Here is a 23,105-nt window from a genome sequence, read left to right as displayed (position 1 = left end):
TCGCCAAACGAGCGGATCTCTCTCCGATATGGTGGGCAATATTGGGCTGATCCGATCATGGGCTCTAGGGCCCAGCGATCGGATCCTAACGAATGGGAAAGGGCGGTCAGATTGCGGGACTGCATCAACGAACAGATGCGGCCGCGATCCGACTGAATTTTTAGTCCCATTCGATCGAGATCTGGCCGACTTTCAGCCAGATCTCGATCGGGGAAGCCCGTCGGGGGGGCCCCATACACGGGCCAATAAGCTTTTATCGGCCCGTATATGGCCACCTTTACACTTTGTCATTATCCTCAATAGTTACTACTCAGTCAGTAGTGGTAGACAACTGAACTGTTAAGGTTCATCACAGTCAACAGTAGCTTTAATATCTGATGATTTATAATACAGTTTACTGTAAAAGCAACGTGCACATTAGCTATAGATCTCCTTTAGATTAAAGTAGCATTATTCTCTGTTGAGAACTCTGTATGGTCATTTCATACTCTTTGGATATTTTCATATTTCTCTAAAGAAGTATGTTGTCAAGAAATCAATGTACTGAACTCTATGTACTATAAGTAGAAGGTAGTGTCCATTCTCCTTAATGATCTATTCAGATGATGCGACCTGTGGATCTGCTATGACCTTCTGTAGGTCAGCGCAAGTGGAAATCATTATTCATAATGTCCAGGTGTCTTGGGTATTGCCATTCAATAAGTCACCAAAATCCATTCAACCTCTTTCCCCTTTTCAGCCTTCTTAGCTGTTTAACTTGTCACCAGAGTTTGAGGCTAAGAAACGTTAAGAAAAATATTACCATTCAAATTCAAACACTGGCTTATAACCCTATTGCCACATCAATTCAGCCTGGTACTGTCCAAAAGCAAAAGAGAAACAGAATAAATGAAGGTTGAGGTTGATTACAGCAAAAAAAAGAAAAAATGTGACTGGCAACATTTAGGGGATTATTTATTAAAATCTGAATGCCAAAAACTCAAAAAATGTGAGTTATTTTTTAGTATATAAATCCAAAAAAAAAATCTAAAAGTCGGAATGCGAAAATCCGCCATCTCATACCTGCCGAGGTTGTATATAAGTCAATGGGAGAGGTCCCTATCCTATTTGTTTCTGTGGTCTGCGCTGGAATTAGCCCGGAAATCCAAATGTTTTGGGCAAACATCTGAAAAATTCAGGCTTTTCAGGAAAAAGCCTGAAAAATTGAGCGATTCTGGAAATAAATCAGAAACAAATGTACAATTCGAGTGTTTGAATGATTTTGTTGAGTTTTTTCCCTGATCCAATTAAATTGTGATTTTTTTTTAAAAACAATAAATAGGATAAAATTCTGGATTCTAGTTTGGTCAAACTTTTTATGATTAAAAATTCAGATTAATTCGGATTTTGATAAATAACCCCCTTAATGTCCAGCTACATTTTCCCCCTTCCTACCTGCTGCTCTGTCCTGCTCATCACACCTGACTGGCCTATCATGGCCTAAGAGATATTAAAAGGAATTTATTTCTACAGTACCAACAGTGCCCTTAAAGTGATACTGCCATGTCCTATAATATGAGAACTATCACTCATAATGAAACAAAGCTGCCCCCAGCCAAGGTTCTAACCACTTTCAGGTGTGATTCTCCATATTCCGTATTCCGTATTACAAACATTAATAATACCTCAAGCTAATGAAGGTTCATGCTGCCCCTTAGCCAATTATGAGAAACTGCGTTCTACCCTTAGGTAACTTAATCCTAGTCTGAAGAGTTAATTACTGCTGGGCTTGGGTCAACTGTGGAGCAGTCTTGTAAATAAAGAATACTTATTACTTGTAATAATGACATATTCCTATTAATTAGAGGAAGTTTTCAGTATTACTTCAAGGGCAGTGGCAAATGAGTCATTTGTAGCATCAATCAAAATGATAAGGATCACTGCAATTTATGTCTCATTGATAAATATGGGAAAGCACCCAGTGCCAAATACACCTAAAGCTTTTGCCCAGAAAATGCATCAATGTGCAATAAGGAGATCATCACTGGTGGAAGACTATTTAGCATTATCTAATACAGATTAAACATGTTCACCATTTTTGTTAACATGATATTGTTCCTTCGGCCTATAACTACTGTAAGGGGCAGATTCATTAAGGGTCGAATTTCGAAGTTAAAAATACTTCGAAATTCGACCCTCGAATTGAAATCCTTCGACTTCGAATATCGAAGTCGAAGGATTTAGCGCTAAACGTTCGTTCGATCGATCGAAGGATTTTTCATTCGATCGAACGATTAAATCCTTTGAATCGAACGATTCGAAGGATTTTAATCCAACAATCGAAGGAAAATCCTTCGATCAAAAAAAGGTTAGCAAACCTATGGGGACCTTCCCCATAGGCTAACATTGACTTCGGTAGGTTTTACCAGCCGAAGTAGGGGGGTCGAAGTTTTTTTTAAAGGGAAAGTACTTCGACTATCGAATGGTCGAATAGTCGAATGATTTTTCGTTCGATTTCGTTCGTATTCGAACGAATTTAATCAATTCGATGGTCGAAGTACCAAAAAAATACTTCGAAATTCGAATTTTTTTCATTCGAATCCTTCACTCGAGCTTAGTGAATCGGCCCCTAAGTGTTTGTAACACGAAAAGTCTATGGACATGAACTTTTTCAACTTGATTTTATCTGCCTGGTGGAAGAATGTCTTTATTTTGAGTGCCTGCTCCACAAGTTTTTCGGTTTATCCCCTCCCCTTGCTAAGGGCTTAGGGTGGTGCACCTGAGCCTCTTTCTCAATGCGGTGACACGTGATTCATTTAACTTACTTGGTTCAGTATTCTAATACCAATCACATTGACCCATGCACAATATGCCATCCAAAGGTGGGGTTTGGAGATCCTGTAACTTCTGTCTGATTCGAAAAGTCATGACAGTTATAACCCCCATTTAGGTCAATGCAACCAATGAAAATATACATATATATATATATCCCCATATCTTTTATAGTTGCCTTTATTATTTCAGACCAGCTGCATAGTGTTCTAAGATGGAAGATCCAAAGATGAACCCGTAGGATGTCACTTCTAACTTTATGGCAAGATTGTTTTGGCTGGCTGCTTGATACTGACAAAATAGTGTTCATGTTACATCTTCAGTGTCAAGGCCGCCAGGAGGGCGAAGAGACGCATCTACTCCCGGCGGCGAAGAATCCAAAATGGCGGTGCCCAGTCGGCACGTGGGCGCTGGGACGCCAGCGTCGCAATGCCGACGCATGCGTATACACGCCAATGAGGATGCCACGTAAGGACGCCAATGAAGTCACTATGGCGCCAAATTCAACTATAAAAGGGTGCCCAAAAATAGGATTTGATGCCATTGATCCTGGGTTCCTGTTTGTGTTTACTGATCCCTGCTCCAGCCTTGATTCCTGCTCCTGTTTCCTGATTCCTGCTCCCAGCTTCTTTCTTGCTCCTGCCTTGGTTTTGACCCTCTGCCTGAACTCTTGTTATTTGAACCTGATCTGCCTGCCATTGAACTCTTGCCTGGACTCTGACCATCCGCTTGCTTACCCTTTGGATACCGCAACCTTGCTCCCTCAAGAGGGCTTCCTCCTTGATCCTGACTACCTCCCTGACATACAGATAGTATTCATCTGACATCTACAGATAGTGTTCATCTTACAAAAGGCTTGCAAAGCTTATTTCAACTACTTGTAGGTTAGATGCTAAACTCATGCCCCTTCTTTCTTAGAGGAACATAAATTAAATTTCAGGTCACTAACACTGGAATTTCATCAACAGTTGAAAGTCACCCCAAGTAAAAAATTTTTTTATTGATAATGTTTTTTGATGCAACTCTTTTCTCCATGACCACAATAGGCCATTTATGCTGCTAGAAGGATTTACATTGCAGTGTGCATGTCCCCTTTGCATTGCACCATACAGCTGATACCTCTGGCGATGAAAAAAAAAATGAACTCGTACTTTAAGATATGAAAATTGATTTCCATCTGAGCTCCTGGTATGAAAAGGGTTTATTCTGTTAACCTGCTGTCCGCCTGAGCCATAAAAAGTGGTCATGGTAATCCAATGACTCCGGCTCAAAGAACTTCCTTCTTCCTCTGTTTTCTGCTCCCCTGACTGAGACTTGAAGCTTTATTCTATTAATCTGATATCCACTTCACAACAGAAGATTTATTTAGACTGCCTCTTGTTTTATAAAGGGCTCGGAAGTCTGTAGTAATTTCTGACACTTTGTTATATGTTTTTTTTTCTATGACCACCCTCCCCAGCTTCATTTTCATACAGATACAAAGCGCAGTGATGAAATGATGGTTCATTATAGTGGTACAGAGCTCTTATCTTCTTCCAGCAAGAGTCATTTCCTTCAAAAGATTGAAATGCAAATGTGAAAATTAATGATAACTGCATTATCTGATGGTAGAGATAACACTGATTCACTGTCAGCCCTTCTATAACTTCCTCTGCTCTTTTACAATATTCCTCTTACTGTCAGCCTGGATCTTCCGTTAACTATGTTCCACTTTTTTTTTGTTAATTAACATCAAATGGCATTTGTGGAGACGTTCTATCAACCACTCTCACTAATCAGAAAATAAAAATAGCAGGATGCTGGTAATTAATGGGAGTTATGAGCAAGACACAATGCACAATGCTTTAGTTTGTGCTAGGATGTAATACAAAGGCACTGACAAAAGATAGGCTTTCCAGATTTGTGGTTTTGTGTTTTAAACTCCTTGTCTGGCATTATTTCAGATATGGAAGAACAGAGCCCCTTCAGGTGGTATAATGGGTATAATCTGGAGGTCCTCTATGGAGACTCATGGCAGTTCCAGGCACATAACAGACAACTGGAGGCCTCCAGACAGAGTAATGCAGTAGTGGATTCCCTTTCAGATGTACTCAACTGAAATTCCTGCAAATGCAGGAATACCTGCACCTGACCAAGACTCACCAACCCACATTTTTATCTGCTTTGGTCTGACCAACTTTACATTGCCTTCCAGCAACCCTGAAACACAAGACATCATGGTAGTAGTGCCATCCAAGGGTGGGAGGTGGAGAAGCTAATTTCCAAATGCTCTACCAGACCCAACTCAATATATAGCACCTACCAGCACCACTGTTTAACTACTTGCTGCCTACTCAACGCTGTATTGCACTGTTGTAACCTGACTCACCACACGACTCTAGCCAAGGGCTATTTGGACTTTTAATTCCATTTTACATCAAGTGCCAAAAAGACATCATAGTGATGTACAAACAGACCTTGAAATAAATCAGTGCTTTGTCTGTTCTCTTTATGGAAAAAAATCATTGTTCCCATGATTTCTTGATTCTTCCAAAATGGTTTACATCTAATAATACAGTTAGTAGCAACATTTAAAAAACAAAGTAGGCCTCTAGGTGTGAAGGTAGGATGTAAAGAGCAACCATTTCTGTTCAGGCAAAATTGTATCTTGTAAAGCTTATTATTCTAGAATCTGTATAGTATGGACTTTGGCCAGAAGTGTTATCTTGTCGGACTGCTAGCCAGGATGCCAGGGACACATGGACACAGATCGTATGGCCATGGGACTACCTTAAAGCACGTGGCTCCTCCAGCTCAGGAAACAAATACAAATGATTCCATTAAGGAAGCTGTGCGGTGCCCTAGCACTAACTCAGGAAGCAAGGTAAATGTGCTGCCATTTATATTTAGGTTCTAATTTCCTGTAAGTGTCAACAGAATTGTGAGACCTGATAACAACTAAGTGAGAGATGTACAGATACATGCTAATAACCTGCAGTCTAACCTTTCATACAAACACAGATAGAGTACAATTAAAACATGAAATCCTCTTCCAAGGTGGAATATAATATGGTAACGAGAGTCCTGGTTTCTGTGCTGTGATGCATTTTCCCGGGTTATTGTAAACACTAAACAGGGTTTTTGTGCATTTTTATCAATGAATTGTCATGTGGTTCACCTTTGCAGACCATAGAATTCATGTAATGATCTATTCTATCTCAGAGCCATCGTTTTCAATTCTGCTTTAGAAAATGCATATTCATGACTTGGGTCAAAGAGTAAGACGCAGGAAAACCATAAAAAGGCTAATTCCTTTACACGTTTTTTCCCATTAATGGAAAGACCCCTTATCTGTAAAATTAAACTTTCTGGATAATAGATCTCATGCTTGTGAAGTTTATTTCCAATCCAAAAAAAAAAGTCAACAACCCAGCTGAGAAAGACAAGTAATGAAGGAATCGTCAAATAGAGATTAGACTGAGCAGCATGATGGCGATGAAGGGGAGATAAACTGCAACAGTGGTAGAATAGAGGCAATGACACAAATATTAACTGATGGCCTCAACTCACATTGAGCTGATTGCTCACAAAAGAAAATCTGGTTGGTTGATTAACCCCATGTACTTGGCTAGGAAGCTGGCCAAACCATATGCAGTTAGAGTAGGGATCACAATTTTCATTGTCAAGACCTCAGGCTAGATGTACAGTTTACCGTTTGTATTATGGGGGTCAAAATGATGACCATTCAAGATGATACTGGGTTCAACGATCTTATTTAAAGGATATAGAACTGCAAATCCTGTAGTGCTGGTAAGCACTACATTGAGATGGATGATAGTGGGAAAACATTGTTCCTAGGAAGATAACAGGTACTGTAGGGCAGACGGGTATAGTAGCATCAAAAATCAATGTTGCCCAACCTAAGGCCCTTCAAATTGGTTGTTTCCCGTAAATAGAACTTAAAGAACTGAAGAGCTACAGGAAGAAATACGGCCTGCAGAGCAAAGGTAGCCAAAATGAAACAGACAAGAATTATGGAGCTGGCAAAACCAAAAAACATTTTATTTCCAACATCATGTAAGAAAATCAAGAGAGCAAATATGGTGAGCACAGCTTTGTATCACCCACTGTGCTGTAGTGTCAAAATTAATTAGCATTCAGATAACTGTTATTTTCAAACCCACAGCAGTCATATAGATCAGGACGTTTCCAATAAATAACACTGCAATGAGGTGTTTCCATAAGCTGCTTGTACATTTAGGTCCACTTTGGCATTGGCTGCTTGCCATTTTGAATAAATGATTGAGGGCTACAATTTCTATTCATCCAGAACCCCAACACAGCCCAACACAGCAGTCCCTATATTTCTATTTGATACTGCTTACAAATTAACTATTCCCTAAGATTATTCTTTAAGAAATGATTTTATATATGTGTTTATTTTTTGCTTTCCCTTCACACAATGATCACCAAACCCAAAACAAGAGGGTGGGCCGCATGGCCCCTTCTATTTGCAGATCAGCCATTGACCTACCACCCATACTGATAGGAGACGTCAATAGAACATGTCCGGTCATGGGAGTTTTTATCAACTTGGGAGTTTTGAACCATATAGATATATTGATGGCAAGATGGCACCAGAGGTCAATGGCAACAAACTATCTTACACAGCTACCATCTATAATAGGGCGACTGTTTTCTATTTAAGAGTGCAGGTCATTAACATTAATGGAAGGCCAAACAACATGACATGATAAACTCCCAACAGAAACACAGCCCTACAATATAAAACCTAATTAACTTGTAGAGAAAAACGTCATCAAGAATTTTACTTATTTATATAGGACCATCAGCTCTTGTAGGTGCTTTGCAGAATGCAGAATGAACTGAATAGTGGAAGATATTTACTCGTGTTACGCCGTAGCAAGGATTTGTACATAACATCCATAAGTTAATTAGTATACTCTATTAATTCTTCAAACTCGCTTACCTGGTCCATCCCAGCCTTCTGATTCTGTTCTGGACTGACTCTTTTTTTCGATTTGCACTTCCCTGTTTGACTCATTTGTACCATGGCTACCCTCTTCATCCCCTAGAAGAATAAAAAGAGTTGATGTTAAAAGGATGTCATGCCAACCTACAGACTGAATAAGCTTTCATGCATTTAAATCACAATGGTGCAATATGACATGGCAGTGGCAGCAAATAAGCTTTCATCCCAACTCTCACACTAACTGAACTTCTATCTACAGTCAGGTCAATTTAGAAGATAATATAGACCTTCTTCCCAAATCTTACTCTAAAGCAGGGGTCCCTGAGGGTGCCAAATATGGGCTGTGATTACCTATTTGATAGCCCCTATGTGGTCTGGCAGTCTACAGAATGCTCTGTTTGGCAGTTTACACGGTTTTTATGCAACAAAAGCTTGTCTTTAAGCCAGGAATTAAAAAAATAAGCATTTAAGGCCACTGGGAGCAACATCCAAGGGGTTGAAGAGCAACATGTTGCTCACAGACCGTGTCGGCAGCTTATTGGCCCGTGTATGGGGCCCCCCGACGGGCTTCACCGATCGAGATCTGGCCGAAAGTCGGCCAGATCTCGATCGGATGGGACAAAATATCCAGTCGGATCGCGGCCGCATTTATTCATTGATGTGGTCCCGAGATCCGACCGCCCGTTAGGCATCGTTAGGATCCGATCATTGGGCCCTAGGGCCCAATATCGGATCAGCCCGATATTGCCCACCTCAAGGTGGGCATATCGGAGGGAGATCCGCTCATTTGGCGACATCGCCAAACGAGCGGATCTCTCCATGTATGGCCACCTTAAGTCTCTAAGTGATCAAATAGACCAACCAAATCTCACTATAACTGGCCTAGATTATGATCCATCACAGTTTTTTACTTTGTCGTAAATTGAACTAAAATACAGAATCGATTGCCTAGGAGATTCACTGCATTCCATTTATTGCTCGGTAAAGAAAGAACACTGTAGGTGTCTTGGTGGGTATGTGCTTAGGTGGAGTGTGTGTTATGATTGGTGGGTGGGTGGCTGTTGATTCCAGGAGAATGTGAGAAGTGGGTTTTATATATCTGTATTTATTATATAAATCATATTTAATAGCCCGCATGGAGCAAATTATTTTACAGGATTAAGCCTCTTCCCCCCAGTTCTGCTGCCACCAAATCTTTCTTATTAAACCATTAGCGAATATACAAAAAAAAAAAAAAAGTCCTTATAATTTTACAGCTGTTAGTTCCTATTTTTGAACAATGAAGGCATAACAGTAGGAAACATTAAAAAGGCATTTTTTTTTCCTGCAGATTTGTAATACTTATTCAGAACTCTCTGCAGGTACTTTTTCAAGTGTGTCGATAGCATCTCTCCCAGATTCCCATAAAGCACCAGAATGAGCGTAGCAGCAGTGGCATTTCTTATCTGCTCTTCTATATTATACCTGGATTATTATACAAGCATATAGATTACATATATGTTTATGTATTTATACTGAAAGAGGAAAGCTGCTGTGTTTTTGCACGGATGCAGAATATATACAGTACAGAACAGTATATTATAATCCTTTTTTTAACAGGATATACTGCATCTGTTTTTCTAGATATATTTTTAACAGGTACTGTAAATGGGAAGTTAATGGGGTCATAGGCTACATCCTGAGGTCCAAGTTTCCCTAAGATTGGGGGACCCAAGACAGAATTGTTGCGGTCCATTCAAATGATGCTGGGAGAGAATACAATTTTGTGTATGCCAATTCCCCCGTAAGCCCCCTGACTTTGATGGATTCTGTTCTCAAGATAGCCTTGGTCACTTGTAACCTGGACTTGAAGGTAGATCCACCTGTTTGGCTGTATGAGCAGTTCCATGTTTTTCTGTACTGTGGATTAACGAGCACAAGAGCAGGGAGCACTGACCCTTGAAGGAGACACTGATGTGCTACTACGTGAATCCGCTCCCGAATCGTGTACATTCCAGCAAGAAAATCCTCAATCGCATTGGTCAATTTAGAAAATATTAAAAAGCATGAATGGAGCACACAACAAACAATGCTTGATGTGTTTCGTGGACAGAAGCCACTTCCTCTAAAGCCTTTCTGTGCTGTGGAGTATGATCTATGATCTTCCACTGGTAGCTCTCTTTTTACAAGTCTATAAAAACTATGTGATTTTTTTGTTCAGGGTTCTGACTCTTCGTGAGTTCAGAATCCACGGAGCTTGAGTCAAAAAAGTTGGTCTCCAGTAACTGGATGTTAACTTGCTCAGCATTTTCTGGAGTCAAGCAAAAGCTCAACTGCATTAATAGTCCAATCACTCGATATCAAATATTTTCTCCAAACCCCTTTGCTTACTCCTACAGTAGAAGTCACACCGCAAATTCTCAGAAGCAACCACAGCAGGAATCAGGATTGGGAGGGCATATCTGGGGGGATCAGGGCCATGGCTGGACAGATTAAGGCATAGTTAGGGGCAATGGGTGGAGCAAGATGCACCAGGATGCCTTTGAGTATAGGGTGACATCTCAGGGGAGACTGTTCTTGCAACCAGGAAAGTCTCTAGCTGCACAACTTTTCAGTGTGGTTGGCGGCTGCCATCTTGGGCTGTGTCACATCCATTCCCATTGGAAACCAAAACCAGACTGTCTTTCAGAGTGCACACTGAGTGAGGCAAGCAAAGATGGCAGCTATCAACCATGAAATTAGAAGCTGGTACACCAGGAGTCAGGGGAGTTTTTTTACTAGGTGAGTGATACAATAAACAAAAATGGAAAAACGTGAAGCATAATTGTCACGAACAGCACCCAGAATCCAGAACCAATGCTAGGTTCCCTGGTCCAATGCTAGGTTCCCTGGTCTTGGCTCTTGTTTAGCCCTTGGCTAATTGGATGCCGCCAGGTCTTATAAAGAGAGGAGCCAAACCAGGGTTCTGGACGAGCAGAGGGGCACGATCGTATAGCAAAGTCTTTGGGCAGAAGGTCATGGTTCAAGGGGTAGGCAAAAGCATGGTCAGACAGGCAGAGGTCGGTTCAGGCTGAGTTCAATCAAAGTCGGACAGGCAAGGGTCAAAACCGGTGGATCAATCAGAATGGTCAGAAAGGCACGTGTCAGAATAGTCGGATAACAGGCAAGGGTCAGGATAGTAGTCAGAGTAGTCAGGCAGGCAGGAGTCAAACACAGGAATCAGATTATCAGGAATATACAAGGAACACACCCAGGAAACTACCAAGTAGAACCAAACAACAGGCAATAATCACAATACCCTTAACCCTTAATACCCTTAAATACCTTTTGAATTTACGCCATTGTGAGATGACGTAATCACAGCAGCGTCTGTTCGCACAGAAAACCCGAAAGTGCGCGCGGCGCGCACCCTAAGGCAGAGTATTGCAAACAGCCAAGGAGGAAGCACCACTCGGCGGGCGTCCCCACCGGCCCGTTGGACCACCAGGGTGAGTGCCCCTTACAATAATACAAAAACTGGGATAATAGCACTTGTTCCATAAATAAGCAAATAGTAATGTAGAATTTATGAACATTCAGGTCACAGGTGATTTTTTTGTACCCAGTGAATCCCATAGTGATTGGAGCCAGTATTTCATTTTTGACCACAGGTTTTTACTTTTAGGCTCCAGAAAACCACAAGCGCCATTATTACCCTTAATCAAGTGATCAGCAATAGCCTTTTCTGCTTATGGAAGAGGTAACAAGACCAACGACTACTATAATCATAATACAAATGTATGAAGGCATTTCCTGAGTGGAAGACAGGGACGCTTGCTACTTTTATAACCCAGCTTAATACCCATGTGAGGATGTCAAATGTGATTTTCAGGTACTTCTTACATTTACTTTCACAGAGACATTTATTAAAGATAAGGTCATAAAATAGAAAAAAAAAAACAGCCTGGCAAGTTTATAGGCTTATATCTTATCACCAGCCACGATCAATGTGAACCTGTTCCCAGCAATAACATCTTAAGCAGGAATGGTTCTGCTGCTGTTCAGGGACATTAAAACCCAATGTACTTCTTCAGAGCATTTTAATTCTTACATTAAATTACAGCGATTTTCTGCGGAATACTTTAATACAAGTGAAGTGCTGGCGTTAATGAAAAACTATAGCTAAATTCCTCTCTTGTCCCTTGTCAAAGAAATGTACTAAGATGAACAAATATTAAAGGTTCCTGCCTGACCTGAACTTTAAGGGGTCTATTTATTAAAAGTCGAGTTTCTCTGGTCGAGTCTTTTTATTGAAAAAAAATCTATTTTTTTAGAGCAAATAATTTTAATTTTTAGACATTTATTTTGCACCAAAGCAGCAAAAATCTGAATCTGAAAATACTCCAGCTAAAACCTGTCAACTTCATGTAAAAGGGCAGAGGTCCTTTTAACAATTTTAAGATGTTTTTTGTGATTTTCGTGTGTTTTTTTTTGTTTTGAAAACTCGACAAATCCCACTTTGTCGTGCAACAATTTAAAGTAGTTGCACGATTCAAGCATAAAATCGAAAAAGTCTTACAAGGGAATTGTCACATGATTTTGTTGCAACTTTTTGTAAAATCGATTTTTCCAAGAATAATTATTCGTAAATTAAGGGGATTCGGGATTGGGAGTTTGGTCCAATTCGTTTTGTTTAATAAAGAGAAAAGGACAAGTTTTAGTAAATAAACCCTAAATATTCAAAATCTGAAATCTTTGCCTATTTTAAATCCTTTGTTACAGTTGCCTTTTGTCTTTGCAACTCTATGCATCTGCCCTAGCTAATACACAAGAATGGCCTCTGAAATCCTTACCAGAGGCCAAATAAAAAATATCTTACTCTTTTTACTCTTTTCTCAAATTTTTAACAATGCAAAATTAGGAGAATTTTAGAGCATTTTAGAGACTGTGAAAATTTTTTGCGGCTGAACCAAACTCCACAAACACAACAATCCCAATCTTTATTTTTATTTGATTAAAAAGTTCTATTCATTTTCAATGAGGCTGCAAACCTTGACTGTCTTAAAAATCTTGACTGTCCTAAAAATCTTGACTGTCCTAAACATTTTAAAGAAATACTTCAAAAATAACCTTAGTTGGATTACAGTTTAAGAATATTACAAATTCAGATTTTAAAATATTTATTTTTCAAGGTGCACCAAATTAATTCACCCTTAAATATCAACCTTGCATTCAAAGGATTTAAAGACAATTATGATTATCACAATTTTTGCCCATTTATCAAATGTTTTTGGAACTTTGTTTTAAGAAAAATGTTTGGATTGCTAAAAATGTTTCGATATATTTAAATAAATGGAAACATTATCATTTGTATGTATGGAAAGCTTTCCTTTCCCACTCCACTTAAGGTGGCCATACAAAGTATTGCCCCTTGTATGGGGCTCTTTGATGGACCTGCCGGCCAACATCTGCCCAAAAATTGTCCAGATATTGATCTGGCAGATTTAAAAATCTTGTAGGGGCAAAAACCGCATTGTTTTATATGCCGTCATGGTGATCCAATTGTTAGGCCAAATAGTGGGCAGTGTGGGGTTTAAGGTGGGTTCATGGGGATAAGTTCCGATCATTTGGTGACTTCGCCAAACAAGAAGATCTTTAAGAATTCTTAGAACTCTTAGAAGTTCTTAGAAGTTAATGGAGTCATGGACTCCTCCATCACATTTATCACAAGCCAAATTAATTTAGAGAAATTTTCAAGTTTCTTATTTCTTTATAATGAAATGTTAAAGAAACAAAGTCCCATTTGCGTCTCATAATTATTAGTCAACCGCACTCATATTTTAACAGGTCAATTAGGTTCAGGGTTTGATCCAGCTGAATCATTTGTTGAGGAATCCTTATTTGAAAATGTAATTGTCGTGTGCATCCTCATTATCTTTACTAAATAAAACAAATACAGGTATGGGATCCGTTATCTGGAAACCCGTTATCCGTGAATTACAGAAAGGTCGTCTCCCATAGACTCCGTTTTATCCAAATAATCCAAATGATTTCCCTGTAATAATAAAACAGTAGTTTGTACTTGAGCCCAACTAAGATATAATTAATCCTTATTGGAAGCAAAACCAGCCTATTGGGTTTATTTAATGTTTACATGATTTTCTAGTAGACTTAAGGTATGAAGATCCAAATTAAGGAAAGATCAGTTATCCAGAAAGCCCCAGGTTCTGATCATTCTGGATAACAGGTCCCCTACTTATTTCTATTGGTATGAATTGTAACCGTGAAACTCTCCAAAATTCTGATTCAACTGAAGTTTAATTTATTGTGCATAGTGATGGGCGAATTCGCAAATTTCGAAACGGCGAAAAATTAGCGAAACGGCACCGGCGTCTCGTTTTTGACGCCAGCGAATTTTCACTGCGGTTTCGCAAATCGATGGAATTCGCCGCAAATTCGCGCCTGCCGAATAAATTCGCCCATTACTAATTGTGCATAATATTTGCCTTTTGTCTCAGCATTGTATACATTCTTTTACATTTCTTGTGCGATTATTTTCATTTTGTGTTTACTTCTCTTTTACAATATCAGATTTTCCCTCTAGACTCTAAGGGGAGCGGCAGAAACAAGATCCTTTTTCTTTTCCTTATTACCTAGCCTGGCCTTAGGAGAAAAATAGGCACTTGACAGAAAATGTCAAAACATTAATAATTTAGCAAGGGAAGTGTAAGAATCACCACTAGAGAGAACAAAAGTCTTTTTTAATCACATATATTTGTGGCATCAGTCTGGGTTCTGCAGGATCAGGAATGCAGAAGATGAATTATATTTATATTCCCCAGACAGAATACGGCTCTGCCTGGCCTACTTGCATCCAATATGAAGTTCATGCAAATTTTTGTAGGTCAGTGGGTACAATACATGGCAGCAGAACCAGAACTGAAATAACTGTAACTGCGTTTGCTTGATTTAGATCATAGGGCTGGTGTATGAATTGTTGTGTACAGAATTTATACACACACGTATGGCTCCTCTGCTTTTAACCTTTCACCCTGTGCCAGAGACATGGGCTTGTGTAAAGCAGCACTTGGGGTTCTGACTGTGACAGGTTCATTGTAGAGGAACACGGGAAGGTGATAAATCTGAACGCAGAACTGCTATCGAACACTTACATATTTCTATATTGTGTGAACAACAGGACAACCCATGGAGCTGCTGCACTGCATATTTACATTATATACAGGTTCGGGATGCACCGAATCCACGATTTGGGATTCGGCCGACTCCCCGAATCCTTGGTGAAAGATTCGCCTGAATACCAAACCGAATCCGAATCCTAATTAGCATAGGCAGGAAAGGAAAAAGTGGAAAAATTCTTCTTTTGTGACGAAAAGTCATCTGATTTCCTTACCCATCCCTAATTTACATTTGCAAATTAGGATTCCGATTCGGCCAGGTACAAGGATTCGGCCGAATCCGAATAATACTGATAAAGGCCCGAACCGAATCCTGGACTCCATGCATCCCTAATATAGGGATACAGCGTCAATTTGCGGGCATCAAAATTGACACCGGCGACAATTCTGATGCCATCGACATTTGGGGGCACATTTACTAAGTTCGAGTGAAGGATTAGAATAAAAAAAATACTTCGAATTGCAAAGTATTTTTTTTGCTACTTCGACCATCGAATTGGCTACTTCGACCTTCAACTACGACTTCGAAGCGAACGATTCGAACTAAAAATCCTTCGACTATTCGATAGTCGAAGTACTGTCTCTTTAAAAAAAAACTTCGACCTCTTACTTCGCCACCTAAAACCTACTGAGCATCAATGTTTGCCTATGGGGAAGGTCCCCATAGGCTTTCCTAGCTTTTTTTGATCGAAGGGAAATCGTTCGATTGATGGATTAAAATCCTTCGAAACGTTCGATTCGAAGGATTTAATTGTTCGATCAAAGTATTTGTGGTAAATCCTTCGACTTCGATATTCGTTGGTCGAATATCGAGGGTTAGTTAACCCTCGATAGTCGACCAATAGTAAATGTACCCCTTGATGTTCATTAAAGTCAATGGGTGTCCGTTTAATTGCCACCCGCATCAGAATCTTTGACGGCGTCAAAAAACAACTTTGCCGTGGGCGAATTATTTCGAATAAATTCGCCCATCACTATTGCCAATGTTTTTGTTGGTGCTTATTGACACTTTGCCATCTATTGAAGCAAAAATGCAGCTTCCACCTGTAAGTGTGAACATGGTTAATAAAAAATATTGGTACAAGTATGGGATCCGCTATCTGAAAATCCATTATCCAGAAAGTCATCTCCCATAGACTCCATTATAAGAAATGAATCCTTATTTTTAAAAATGATTTCCTTTTTCTCTGTAATAATAAAACAGTAGCTTGTACTATTTGGTTTATTTAATGTTTACATGATTTTCTGGTAGACTTAAGGTATGAAGATCCAAATTATGGAAGGATCCATTATGCAGAAAAGCCCGGGTCCCGAGCATTCTCGATAACAGGTCCCATTCATGTACTGCACACCTAAGATCAGGCATTTTCGTGTACAACAAGAGCAGCAGATTGATAATATGCTGTTCTTTTTGTGCATTGCTACTATTAAGGCAAACAATATGGCAGCTTCCATTTATCTTTATAATGCAACAAATGTAGAAAAGCTACGTTATGCTTAAATGCAAATCATTTATGTGGATACTAATGCTTATCATTTTGAACAAAGGAAGCCAGGCTGCGAGAGATAATGTCTAGCCTGCGGAAGGGGACTGATGCCAAACAAAAACAGGGGGAAGTTCAATCAGCTCTATCAGTGATCTATCAGTGTCTTGATTCTGGCAAAGTCCAGACAAAACAAGGAGTCAAAGATTCAGGTCAATAAGCTTATAGGTGATTTGCACAAACACTTCCCGCAGCAAGGTAAAATACAAAGTCATATTGGCTTTTTCTTCTTTGCCGTTTTCTTTCATTACTGTAAAGCCCCCTAAGAACAGGACCAGCCCCTACTCTCAGGGTTCTTGTTGATAAGGGTCAACTTTACATTGCTTCCCTTTTTGCTATGCATGTAAACAAAAACATATATTCCAAAACGTGATTCCCATATATCGAAATTCTATTTTCTGCAAAAATTAAAATTAGTTCCAAGGAACAAGGAAAAGGAAAGGACCAGTTAAAGTTATTTCTAAATGTAGTTGAAAGCCTAGTAACTGTCTGGCTGTGTGCAGGGCAGCCATCAGGGGTGGACAGGGGGGAGAGTTGTAGGGGGCCCCGAGGGTAAGGGGGGCCCTGCCATGCCACACTTACTTGATTAGCCAGGCCCCCCATCTTTCTGAGAGCTGCTGACTTCGGGAAGGCATGAACGTTTAAGGGGCCCTGGCCACCAATTTTCTCATAATGTGGGGGCCCTGGCCACCAATTTTTCTTTTCTCATGTGGGGTCCTAGCCACCAATAGTCTTTAATGGGGGGGCCCTGGCCACAAATGTTTTTTCATGGGGGTCCCTGACCACCAATATCTTATTATTTTTTATTAACATGTGGGAACCCTAGCCACCGATATTTTTTTGTTTTTTTTACTGTGTGGTGGGGGGCGGACCTGTGGGGAGGATGGACCTGTAGGTGGGGCTTGTGGTGGGCGCAGCCCAGGGGGCCCAGGAAATTTTGTCGTATGGGGCCCTGCGATTTCTGATGGCGGTCCTGGCTGTGTGTATTCTCTGCACTGCTGCTCCTGACTCCTGAAACAATCTTGCAGAAGACAGCTGATTAACAGACCTCTGCTACAATGTCTGACCAAGAGAACAGAAAGGAATAAACGAATACTGCCTAGTTATGCCAAATACAGCATTATTTGGAAAGTTACTTATATTATTTCATTTTGCAAGAACAGATTTGGGGGGCGGAGGACCCCTTTAAAAGTTTGCTGAGAGTGTGTGTGCGCACAATATATTCAATATATTCCATTTTTTTTAATTCTAGTTTTTTTTCCCAAAAATAAAAAATAACATTAAATAAAGTTTGGTATTCAGAACGTATGAATAAAGGGTTTGTTACTCAGTAAGAAGAGAAAAGGTCTATCTATTAGGGATGGGCGAATTTTTTCGCCTTGTTTCGCCGAAAAAATGATGCCCATAGACTTGTATGGCGTTGTGCGTCAAAATAAAAAGACGACCATAGACTTTAATGGGCGTCAGCGTCATTTCGCCGGCAGCAAATTTTTGGCGAAATGAAACGGGACAAATTTGCCCATCCCTACTATCTATCTATATCTCTCTCTCAGCAGAACTGAAAGAATAGGGCGTACATGCCACTCACATACCAAACCCCGGAAATTATACCAGCAAACACAAAAAAAAAATGGCAGACAGACTAAATAAAATACTTGGCAATGCGCCGGATCTGCAATGAAGAGCATGCACAGTTGCGTTAATTTTCATAAATCAGATTGCGGCAGGCGCAGCAAAAACATTACCCCGTTATGTCATTCTGATTTCTGGAGGTTGCATTTTGCCCTTGTGGACATACATGTGCCCTGTGGTTTTATTTGATCTGGAATAATATGTGCAAAAAGGAGCGAGATGCCAGTATGGTGATGCCATAGTGATGGATAAATAAATTTGTCAGGCGCCCATTTCGTGACAAACTTCTACGTTTTGCTGCTGGCGAATAAATTTGCTAAACTGCAGCGAAAATTCATCCACGGCAAAAAATTTTGGATGCGTGACGAAAAAGTCGTTCGCGTCTAAACCGTTGAGCGTCAACATTATTCGGACGCTCATTGACTTTAACGCCGGAGTTAAAAATTGACGCGAGCATCAAAATTTGCGCTTCGGCGAAGCAAAATTTTTCAGCGAAGCGGGACAAATTCGCCCATCACTATCAGTATGTAATTGTAGACCAGAAAATGATTTGGGGCACCCTAAAGCCACCACTTTGGTCTTTGCAATGGACTGAATTATCAAAAGAGAATGTTACATCTAATTCCCACCAGAGAAGCTAGGAGACTTCATTAAAGTCCACGTAGTTCATGTGGTCAGCTTTTGTCTCCGTAAAAGTACATTTATGTGACTTATATATGATATGATAAACATAATCACTTGTCATTCAACTTTCATTGAGAATGTGATGTCTCATACCCAACTCTTAACATTAACCTGCTCTTAGTCAAAGACCTTATCCTGACATTGTTTGATTACTGTACCTTTATTACAGAAAAATTCCACATCCTCACAACTCATATTCTCCGGTTCAAACTCTGATGTAAAACTTTCCTCCAATGGGAAATCTTCTTTGGAGACAAGATCGTTTTCCTCAGAGAGACAGTCTTCTTCTTCTTCATCAATAGCATCTTCCAGGGGCCCTTAAAAACATGATGAACATTCATATAGTAACAAAAGCAACGGTTGATGACCATTGAGTCAGGACAGGGACCCTGAAGCAGAAATTAGAAGGCACCATGCATTTGCTTGCTGAACTTTTTAATCTAAGTTAATTAATATGATCAAAAGTTGCCTGAGTTCATGACTTGACTTAGGGGACAAATCATGTTTATGGGGAATGTTTGCAACGGCAGTAGCTGCTTATTCATGTTTATGTAAATAAGGTGATCATGAATTAGCAGTTGCTCCAGTGCCAAGTATTTCCAGCAACATATAAAGTAATTTTAACTTTCTGTTATGTCTTCAGGAGCAAGTTACACTGAAAATCTCTCCAGTGTGTTCTTTCAAAACGTTATTTCGGAACTGCTCAGAAGTTTAGTATGTGTTACATTTGAAGCTCAATCATTTCCATTTCAATATGAGTATTACTCCTATTATGATTACCCTCACATTTCCTTTTCACTTACATCTCCATTTTATGTTGTTTTGACTACAACTATTGTAGTTAAACTATTCACTATTATTTATTTAAACTACAAAGAAGAGCTTTTTTTTGGGTTCAGGTTCCCCAACCCTTGTGAGATTTTAATAGGCTTCATTATTTCCTTACAAGGTTACAGATACATAAAAGTATGACCATAAGAATTATCCTGCTATAATTGTAGATGAGGGGTCCCCAAACTTTTTTTTACCTGTGAGCCACATTCGATTGTAAAAAAAGAGTTGGAAAGCAATACAAGCATGTAAAAAGTTCCTGGTGGCAAGGCCGGATTTGCGTCTCCGGTCCGGATACATCCCCCTCCTGCGAGCGCGCATATGTACATGCGCTATTGCGCTGGGGAACAATGTGCTCCTAATGTGGCTGGGCGGCATGCCGCCCCTAAACTTTCGCCGCCCTAGGCCCGGGCCTTTGTGGCCTCGCTACAAATCCAGGCCTAACTGGAGATGCCAAATAAGGGCTGTGATTGGCTACTTGATAGCCCCAATGTGGACTGGCAGCCTACAGGAGGATTTGTTTGGCAGTACATATGGTTTTTATGCAACCAAAACTTGCCATCAAGCCAAGGATTCAAAAACAAGCAGCTGGTTTGAAGCCACTGGGAGCAACATCCAAGGGGATGGAGAGCAACATGTTGTTCATGAGCCATTGGTTGGGGATCACTGTTGTAGACAGTATAAGGCCCTCAAATGTTATCCAAAAAGACCTTCAGACCTTATCCAAAAAGACCTTCAGACCTTATCCAAAAGGACATTGTTCTTTGGGCACTTAAGGGGTTATCCCCACAGATAAAAAAGTATAAAGCTATGAACACAATGTTCAAACTCAAAGCTTCCAAGTGTAATTATAACTGGTCTTCAGATGTAACTGGGTACCACACATACACACGATATACCGTCCGGGTATAATTTACCATTAACCAGTTGATAACAGAACTGGTAACAATTATTTGACTTGCACCCGAGGAAGGACCCCAGAGGTCCGAAACATGTAGTGCTTTAATAAAATTCATTCACATTTGAAGACTCTCCGGTTTCTGTTATACTTCATGTTACTGCAGTGGAGATGGCTACTCCACCAACCTGTTGAAGAGTCAGACTACAAAGTCATTTGGAGGATCTAGAGGGAATAATAACCTGTAACAATTTTTTGACTTTATATTGGGGCATCCAAATATTTTCTTTCAAGAATATGCCATCGTTTTTAATGCCACCAGCCATCTTTTATCACACTTCTAAACAATGTCCAACTATGTCTTCAACCGAGCCTTAGATAATATATATTCAAAAGTTATCCCTCAAAGTTCTGCAAAAGGAAAACCTCCGCACATTTAGGGGCCGATTCACTAAATTCGAGTGAAGGATTCGAAGTAAAAAAACGTTGAATTACGAAGTATTTTTTGGGCTACTTCGACCATGGAATGGGCTGCTTCGACCTTCGACTACAACTACGACATTGAATCGAAGGATTCGAAGTAAAAATTGTTCGACTATTCGACCATTCGATAGTCGAAGTACTGTCTCTTTAAAAAAAACTTCGACCCCCTAGTTCGGCAGCTAAAAGCTACCGAAGTCAATGTTAGCCTATGGGGAAGCTCCCCATAGGCTTTCCTAAGTTTTTTTGATTGAAGGATATTCCTTCGATCGTTGGATTAAAATCCTTCGAATCGTTCGATTCGAAGGATTTAATCGTTCGATCAAAGGAATAATCCTTCGATCGTACGATCGCAGTATTTGCGCTAAATCCTTCGACTTCGATATTCGAAGTCGAAGGATTTCAATTCCTAGTCGAATATCGAGGGTTAATTAACCCTCGATATTCGACCCTTAGTGAATCAGCCCCTTAAACATCATCAGAGATCAGCTGTTATAAGTATTCAGTTGTATACAGTATTCCTAGCAACACAATCTTTGCAGGAATTGACCTACTTTATCAAACATCTCAATCTATTCAAACAAAATCGATACATTCCATTGGCGCTTTCAGGGATTTGCTATCTCCGAAAGAATGGTTTTAGACGTTAAATTGCACACATGCCTATGGGCAGTTACTTTGTCTGGCACATCAATAATAATAATTCCAATATTGATCAAATGCACTTTTTTAGTTGATGGATCAGAATTAGATCTGAATCGAATCTAGTTTTCTTTTATTTGATATTTAGGATATTTAGTATAACAATAACCCCGGAGAAACTATTGAGAGCAAGCAATTCTTTCTTTTGAAGTGCAGAGACCTGCAGCAATTGCAGAACATGTACAAACTGCCTGTTCTTTGCACATTGCACTCTGCCCTGAACCTAATAAGTTACTCCATTAATGTCCTAAAAACTTTCCAAGAATCTCTTCCAGAATGTGCTACAGATGGACATCATTTTCAAAAAAGTATCTTTAACAAAAGCATTGAGCGTTCAACAATAGGTTTCCTAAAGCTACAAAGCCTACATACACGTATCTGTTTAGAAACCCAGTCACGAGAATGATTTCCGATGGTTCACAGCAGGAATCCACCAGCACATCATGTACGTCCCACAGTGCAATTTAATGAAAGGGTGTTCTATGGACATTGCAGGGCCACATCAGCCTTATGTAATTGAGCTTAACAGCAAGAATAAAGTCCTATTTCTCGAACCTCTGAAAATCTATTTTAAATGAGCAAAGTTCGTCCCGAAGCCACTCACTTTTTAACATGAGTTACATCAGGGGATCTTGTAGGATGGAAACATTTTTATTAATTTTTCTCTTATCGGCAGGAGAATGTTGCTTTTTTTTCCATTTGCATTCCTTGCCTGCAGGTAGCAGAGGAGAGAATCATATAGTAGAACATTTTTGATTAATTTCTTTCCATGTGTTATGTTATTTCTTATATATAATTGATTTCTTTTGCTCATAGCGGTACATCTATTTTATATCTGCAGCTATTGCCTGCCTTCAATCAAGAAAGTTGAAGAAAATTACCTGAATTTTAAGTTTATTATTAAAAAAAAAAAAAGAAGAACCTCTCTGAATATTTAATTTGTTAGGTTTATTAAAAAGACCTCTGTGAATATTTAAATTGAGTTTTGAAATGCTAACGAAAGGAAGATATTACAGAATTTTAATAGTAGGTTCAATTTGACCCCCCGACTTTGGCAGAAAGGGTCAAAAATTATTCAAATTGTTTCTTTACACTTAAAGACGAAACCCTTTGATTTTTTTAAATGGATTAATATTCTTCGCCGCCTAGTTCATTTGACACTTCGGTGCGCGACAGCAATAATTCCACTGCTGGATAAATTTTTCAAAGACCTTTATGCTTTCATTTCCATGTATGCTCTTAACTTTCTCATCTCTGTTATTATGAAGGAAAGTCGCTTTTATCAAGGCTTTCTGCCATGCGTTTGAATTCGACCCAATGTGTTCACCGACATTTTCACAGGAGGAACATAAAATGAGCTCGCTGAAGTGCTCTTTATTACACCATAAACAACTTCT

General features: G+C 39.6%; 1 protein-coding gene across 1 annotated transcript in view; it reads right to left on the bottom strand.

The window, feature by feature from the left end:
* Positions 1 to 23,105, bottom strand: part of zfpm2.S (zinc finger protein, FOG family member 2 S homeolog) — a 266,012-nt gene that overhangs the window by 182,434 nt on the left and 60,473 nt on the right. Inside the window, exons 2-3 of the mRNA XM_041567996.1 lie at positions 18,956 to 19,114; positions 7,781 to 7,882 (exon numbers count right to left, since the gene is read on the bottom strand). Coding sequence (XP_041423930.1) covers positions 7,781 to 7,882; positions 18,956 to 19,114 — 261 coding nt within the window. The remainder of the gene's footprint in view (positions 1 to 7,780; positions 7,883 to 18,955; positions 19,115 to 23,105) is intronic.

This window comes from Xenopus laevis, chromosome 6S (genome assembly GCF_017654675.1).
Source record: "Xenopus laevis strain J_2021 chromosome 6S, Xenopus_laevis_v10.1, whole genome shotgun sequence".
Taxonomy (NCBI): Eukaryota; Metazoa; Chordata; class Amphibia; order Anura; family Pipidae; genus Xenopus; species Xenopus laevis.
The sequence above is the reverse complement of the archived record's forward strand: the minus strand, read 5'-3'. Positions and strand labels throughout refer to the sequence as shown.